Source organism: Triticum urartu, chromosome 5A (assembly GCF_056163025.1).
Source record: "Triticum urartu cultivar PI428250 chromosome 5A, HENAU_Tu73, whole genome shotgun sequence".
Taxonomy (NCBI): Eukaryota; Viridiplantae; Streptophyta; class Magnoliopsida; order Poales; family Poaceae; genus Triticum; species Triticum urartu.
The window spans coordinates 665,519,206-665,526,910 of record NC_141877.1 but is presented as its reverse complement, the minus strand read 5'-3'; the positions used below and the strand labels follow the sequence as shown (position 1 = coordinate 665,526,910).

General features: G+C 43.0%; 1 protein-coding gene across 1 annotated transcript; it reads left to right on the top strand.

Moving 5' to 3' along the window:
- The first annotated feature begins 835 nt into the window (after nt 1-835).
- Nucleotides 836-6,299, top strand: LOC125511484 (mitochondrial inner membrane protein OXA1). The gene is made up of 9 exons (XM_048676868.2): nt 836-1,442; nt 1,539-1,629; nt 2,528-2,572; nt 3,279-3,337; nt 3,757-3,832; nt 3,970-4,101; nt 4,175-4,282; nt 5,397-5,451; nt 5,554-6,299. The coding sequence occupies exons 1-9, from the start codon at nt 952-954 to the stop codon at nt 5,847-5,849; spliced, it is 1,353 nt and encodes a 450-aa protein (XP_048532825.2). The 5' UTR covers nt 836-951; the 3' UTR covers nt 5,850-6,299.
- The last annotated feature ends 1,406 nt before the right edge of the window (nt 6,300-7,705 follow it).

Sequence of the window (7,705 nt, the reverse complement as noted above, 5' to 3'; positions counted from 1 at the left end):
TCTGTATGTGTTGACCTCGGACCTTTTTTCTGTATCTTCAGATGTGCTCTCTCTTCTCTCTTCTCTTTGATTTCTTTGTGTCCTTCATAATAGGAGGCTAGGCTCCGCCAAAGACTCGCCAGCGTCCAGACCCCCTCCACGCCATCCCCATCTCACCGGAGATCTGCACCAAGTCCCATCCAGCGCCCACCCTTCGGCCCCGCCAGGCATCTCTGTAGCCCGAGCGCTTCAGCCGCCTCGCACCCCAAGCAGAGGAGAGGAGCTCCTTGCCACAAGCCTTCCTTGGCTCCTGCGGCGTGGAGGGGGGCGGCAAGCGGCGGCCTGTGCCCGGCAGTGGAGAATGCAAATGGATAAGCGGCGACGGTGCTCGATGGTGAAGCAGTCTTAATATTAAGGATCGTGGGTAGAATTGTAACTAATGCATGGCTGTTTTTGTAAAAGTGAAACATTTTCCCAGGGTGCCACGAAAACAGAGATTGCGGGTTGAATTCATGTAAACTGAGGGGCTTTTTTGCAAAACCGCAACTATGACGGATGACCAGAAGCAATGCCTGCTTTATTATTAGGGGAAGATAGACGGTCTCGTTTGCAATTGAGGAACAACTCATTGATATATTGAGGAACTCTTGCCTCTGGATTGTAGCCCTTTCATATTGGAAAAAACTAGTACTACTATTGATGTTGCAAAAAAAACTTATTGATGTATTTTAAGTTTCTTTTTCTAAAATATTGAGCATCGGCAACTAAGGCCAGGACTCCCTGCGATGTGAGGCCGGGCCGTGGGAGTTCACCGAGCGCAAGGCACGTCGGCACGGAGACTGGCGAGTAGGGCCCACATGTCAGCAGCGTAACGCGACCGCGAGTGGAATATCCGCCTCGTCGCGGGCTAACCCTCTCTTCTCCCCCGATCCCCACGCGATCTCGCCCGCCGCCGCAGCCGCCGCCACCGCCATGGCTTTCTCCGCGCGGAGGAGCCTCGCCACCACCCTCTCCAGCCACCTCACCCGCCGCCTCCACCCCTCCCTCTCCCACCTCGTCCCCTCCTCCCACCGCGACAACAACCGCGAGGACCCCTCCTCCTCCTCCTCCGGCCCCCCGTTCCCCACCCAGCAAGCCCCGCACTTCCCCTCCGCCGACCTCCGTCGGCGCTCGAGATCCCAGGGCCTGGCCCTCCCGCTCCCCTTCGGCGCCCACCTCGCGGCCCACCGCAGCTTCTCCACCTCCTCCCCCGGACCGCAGATCGATGGGATCCTCAGCGACCCCGCGGCCGGCCAGATGGATGTCGCGGCGGGCGTCCTCTCCGACGCCGCGGCCTCGGTCGCGCCCGCCTTCCCGTTGCCCTTCCCGGGGGAAGTGGCCGCCGCCGCCGCAGACTCGTTTCCCCCCGTCGCGGCACTGCAGTACGCCATCGACGCCGTCCATTCGTTCACCGGGCTCAACTGGTAAGCCTCGTTGACGTGGTAGCACCTGGGGGCCATGCCGTTCCACTTTGGATCAAGTAAACTGCGATAAAGTTCTGAACTTTGGTCATTTTGTAGGTGGGCTTCTATTGCAGTGACGACCATCTTGATCCGAACGGTGACCATCCCGCTGCTTGTGAACCAGCTGAAGTCCACGATGAAGTTGAATGTAATGAGCTCATTTGAGTAGTAACTTATATTGTTTGTTTATATGTATGCTTTATTGTATGTCCGTTCTGCCTTTTGCCGATGTGTTTTATGCCAAACTTCTATAGAAACCTACCAATTTCAATCTTTGATAACGGTGAACACTGAAAATTCTGTGCAATTTGTAGTGAAGGCAGGCTCGTGTATTTAACATGTAGTATGTTTTAGATGTCTCGATTCAAGCTTGGTGGTAGAGATAATAATGCAAGGTCGAGTGGGGATGGCAGAATTTGATGGCTGCATGTGCCAAATATGTTTTCTTTCAGCTAACATGTAAACTGCAGTTGAGTTATCATGTGAATGTATTGTCTCCATTTGCTCCAGTGGCCTGCAATTCTTTAGCCTTAAATAGCAACATGGAAACGATTCTTTGGGTCAAAATCATTTATGTCATCATTTGATTCATAAATTGAAATTGTATAGCCACATGCGTTCGACAAAAGTGTGCTGTCCCCCCATTTTTTGTTATGCCAAGGAGTAGAATGAGAATTCAAACGCTTCATGTACTTAAATTAAAGGGGATACAGTTCTTGGCGTTATATTTTCGGTTAACCTGTCCAACTAATTCGATCTTGATCTTCACTTCTGATTGCCATACTGTGGCTGAAGGCTTGTAGCTGAGGACATAGAAAGAAACATCATATCATGCAGATGAAATTCGATATGCCTCCACGAAGTTATATGAGACTATCCTATATGTCACTCAATGTTTCTGAGAGGCCTGAAATAGTTATATGATGTTCCTTTTGTTATGTTGTTTTCTTATTTAAATCTGTCCACATTATATGTCTGGCGTGCTTCTTCGTGTGACTGCAAGGTACCCACTTGAATTTCCTCTTACAAACTCCTACTTTATGCAGGCAATGAGGCCAGAAATTGAGGCGATCAACATGGAAATGCGTAATGTAAGTAGATTTATTTCTTCAGTTCAAGTTGCATTTATATGGTAATTCACTATAGGCACGTTTGTTGTAGACACCATAATTGTATTAACAGCAACTTCCTGCGATCATATTTTTGCTGGTTTTTTTCTGCAATTCTACACATGTAGCCTTTTTCCATGTCAATTTTATTTGTTGCCCCCCCTTTACTAAACCATACTTTTTTTGTTATTTGGAGTGTTTGGGAGACATATAAGGTGAAAGTTGTCTTCCAGCATATTTACGATCTACTCCCTTCGTTTCTAAATATTTGTCTTTTTAGAGATTTCAAATGGACTACCACATACGGATGTATATAGACATATTTTAGAGTGTAGATTCACTCATTTTGCTCCGTATGTAGTCACTTGTTGAAATCTCTAGAAAGACAAATATTTAGGAATGGAGGGAGTATATATAATCAACGATATTATCATCCTTAACCCTTTTTCTTAGCCATGTTTGTCAAAGTTGACTGTTATAAATTGACCAAGGTATGATGTTTACAAATAATGCAACACTTAATTTTTCGTACTGGATAGTACTGATGCTAAATGAATGCGTTTCCAGGAACCTAAGTTCAATCTTGTCCAAGACAATTTACACTCCCAGGGAACATAAAATCTATTTTAGTTCAAATCAATTTATATTGTACCCTCCTAATGATATAATCTTTCATGTTTTCCTGCAGTCAATGGATCCACAATCGATGCTAGAGGGGAAAAAGAAATTGGGTGAGCTATTCACAAAGTATGCAACTTCCAATGGTTTACTTATTTAGTTATTTTCCCGCGAATATAATCTGGAAGTTATTTATTTTGCCTGCTGTGTTTAAAAATTCTATGCTTTGGTGCAATTTTGCCAACTAATCACATTACGTTCATGTCTTTGGTTTCTCAAACTCAGACCGTGTTCCTTTAAATGCCTTGGGCTCTGTAGACTCTTTTAGGTTCTGAAATTGCTTTGTTGGTCATTAAATTGTTCTTGCTATCATCCGTGCTCAGGAAGCGCCTTTTTTTTGCTCAAATCAGTAATCGTGCTTTTCCATGTTTTATAGAATTTGACTTTGCCGCTTTAACCTCTATTATTGTTTTTGTGGTCTTTTACTTCTTCTAGTCATACAAAAATATTTCCATTGTTTTGATTTTTTTATTAATGTCTGCTGTCAGGCATGGTGTTAATCCATTGACTCCGTTAAAGGGTTTACTCATCCAAGGGCCTATATTCATGAGCTTTTTCTTCGCTGTAAGTTCATACCACTTCCTTGTATAGTGTCAAAAATTTTAACTACAACCACACCGTTATAATACTGCCATCTTACAGTAATGTTGATCTTCTTTCTTTTAATGTTCTTCCACCTTATGCCTCTGTCTCAACTGTAGATACAAAACATGGTGGAGAAAGTCCCTTCTTTGAAAGGGGGTGGAGCATATTGGTTTACTGATTTGACAACTCCCGATGAGCTTTACATCCTCCCAGTGTTGACATCAGTGACGTTCTTGGCTACGGTGGAGGTGTGCACCCTGGCCGATGCAATAATTATGTCCTATATGTTATTATATAGATAAGAAAATATTTGTTTTTCAGCTCAATATGCAAGAAGGTATGGAGGGAAATCCTATGCTGCAAACGATGAAGAATTTCTCTAGAATATTGGCTCTTATGACTATACCATTTACAATGCACTTTCCCAAGGTATGAAATACTCAAGACTATTAATTTTATGAATCATACCCATAAAATTCTAACTAGAAGTTATCTGTAATGAATTTGAACATACTGGGAGTGCAGGTAAATTGGCATGATTAAGTGCCCTCTCCTAATGAATTACTAAATCTGGGCTTGTTGGAAAACAATTATAGTGACCATTTTTTGGGTACTGCCTCAGATTAGCTTCTGAAACTGGGCAAAATTTGCCCCATAACTTGGAAAGTCCATTCAGTAACTACTCCCTCCGTCCCAAAATTCTTGTCTTAGATTTGTCTAGATACGGATGTATCTAATACTAAAACGTGACTTGATACATCCGTATTTAGACAAATCTAAGACAAGAATTTTGGGACAGAGGGAGTATTTCTCTATGATCACGACCACAATCAGTCTTCCCTAGTAGTCTTATTCATGCATACATGGGCTTGATATTACCTGAAATGTAAGGCAATTTGGTGCGTATTGAAGCCCTGTTTGCACCATTGTCAAAGCTTTCATGGTGGTCTGGAGTTGGGAATAACACGGGTATGGGCTACTCCCTTGATTTCTTGGGGGAGGGCTAGAGCAGAAATTTATCTTGCATGGTTCAGCTGGAGCTGCCATTTAGGTGTTCATAGTGCTTCAGATAGACAGATACAGTTGAGTTTGTACCCTAAAGGAGGAACTGTTTTTGTCCACCTAACTGCTGAAGATAATTGTACACCGATTGATTGAAATATATGTAAATCCTTTTTTAAGAAAATAAGCTAGAGCTGTTATCCACACTCAAATATGCGACAAATTGTTGCTTGCACACTTCCGCAAGAAATATGTGGCGTCCATCCCCAAAAAATAAATATACATGGTGCCAGTGGTTTCATGCTTAACCTAATAACTACTCCCTCTGTCCCATAATATAAGAACGTTTTTGACATTAGTGTAGTGGCAAAAACGCTGTTATATTATGGAACAGAGGGAGTATCGTCTTTTGTTGATGCCATATTTTATCCACCTTAACATAGCTAAGTTTCTCTGTTTGCAGCATTAACATCACTTTTCACTGTCTATATCTTCTCTTTTCTTCTGCACTGCCATTAATACTCTTTTTTTGCTTCTGCAGGCAATTTTCTGTTACTGGGTAACGGCAAACTTGTTCTCTCTTGGGTATGGTTTTGGTAAGTCACTTCTCCAGATTTGAAACCTTGCTCATGTCCATGTCTTCTGTTTGTCTCCTTTCCTAGTTTCTAATGCGTATACCTTCCAAAATTTTCTCCCAGCTCTCCGGAAGACAGCCGTAAGGTATTTCTTGAATCTTCCGGAGGTTGTACCACAGCCCGAAGCTGCGCAAGTGTCGACCTTCAACCTTTTCGAGGCACCAAAGCCAGTGTCAGCAGTTGATACACCCACTGGAAACAACGGTGATTCACCCACTGGAGACAACTGTGATTCACCCACCGCAGCCAATGGGTCAGAGCAGTCTAATGCTGAGCTAAGCGATCGGGTTGTGTTTCTTGAGAAGAAGATTGCAGAACTTGAGAGGCGGGCTAAAGCTAGAGGCGAATCTCAAGAGTAATAAACTAACAGGTAAGTTTTGATCGAGCACGTGAATCCTAAAGAAGCACTGTTTGTAACCTGTGTCTGGTGGTGAAGGGGTATCTGGCACCGACTTACCAATATAGTACCAAGATTTGACTTGGACTATCCAATTTTGTGAGCATGTGTATGCGCGTGTGGCAACTGTTGTTTCGAGCAAATAAACCGGAGGGATCCTGGCAGATAAAACCGCCAGTGTTTGTTGGATTAACCGCAGTGATGCTGGCCGAGCAGAGACCAGAGGGTACTTTTATTCTTGTATCACTTGCTTGACATTTGAGAATGGAACGATGTAATAGTATTAGCTTTTAGTTTGCGATCAAGATAAAACGAGGCTGTCGAAAACATATGTCTGGACCGTTGATTCCTGTTACATTGTTTGATGATAAAGTGACTAAGTAATACCCTGTTATTCTGAGACAGACTTAAATCACTGCGTACTTTCTACTTGTATCCCCTTACGTAGACGATGCTGTGACTTGCGCTTTAATATGCTGCTAGCAAATTTGATCACAAAGATGGATATGAACATGTTCACTGAAATGAGCCAAAGTTGGGAGGGACAACAACAACAACAAAAATGCCCTGAGAAAGAAGCAAAAATCTACTTATATAGTTCTTCCCAGCGGACATGAGATCCGCCAGATTCTTCTCTAGCTCGTGCTTATAAACGTCTTATCTATGGCTCCATGGTCTTTCGCAACAGTAGTAAGGCGTGATCTGAAATATTACTCAGTATTACCGCACTCAGCCTCACAACGTGTTTGATTCAGAGCAGTTAAGGGGAATGGGAGTTTCAAGGATATGTGACACTGTTTCATTAGGGGACAAAAAAGTCCAGGATGAAAGCGCAAATAGAATTAAGGAGGCTAATTTCGAATCTCTTCCCTGCTCCCTCCTATTAATTCACATGAGATGTAATTTTCTCTTGAATTCTCACCGCACACCAAACACGGGTTTGAAACTAATTATCAACTGCCCAAGGTTAATCTCTCAATAAACTCTCATTCCTTCTCCCGAACCCTTGCGGATGGAGTCCGTCCACCCTCCATGTAAAAACTAAAAAGGTTCCGTTGGTAAGAGGATTCCTCGCAAAAAAAGAAAAGAAAAGAAAAGAAAACCCCACCTTTTTCATGAGGGACAGTAATGGATGTGCTTGGTTCTGCACGAGGACAAGCTGCTGATGAGAGAGTGCACGGTCACCACCAGAGGCTAGGGGTAGAGGATGATGGACATTCAATGCCTACAATGAACTGGGCACAACGGTTGTATTGTCTTTCTTTATGCTAGTTAAAACTAATGGAGCTTGCTCTTATCCAGGTGGCTCATCTCTGCAAGGGAAAGTAGTTCTGTAGGGTGTGAGGTTGATGTGTAACTGTTATGCCATACTATTTTCTTGCTAGTATTAGCAAGATGCCCATGCGTTGTATGGAATATCAAGATATATTTGTATGAGTAGTTTATCTTGTGGGAGAAAAGAATGCACGAGGAAAGACCTTATCTTATTTGTAAATGTGGAGAGGGGTGTGTGTATTTTTTTTTGCAAAATTGCCATAGTTTCCTTCCTATCCGTCAGATATAAATCGGACGGACTATATTGCAGGATGGCAGACACACCATCATCACCAACTTTGTTTTTTTGTAAGAGTAGAGATATGTGTCTACTGTCCATAAGGTCACTCACAATGCATTATCATGTGCTAGTACCATGGTGCATCATACTATTTTAATCACTACAATTGCATAGTATTATATATTAGTATCATTGTGTTATTTCATTTTTATTTGTAGAATCACAACACAAAGTTGCAGATATGATCTATCTCTTATCAACTT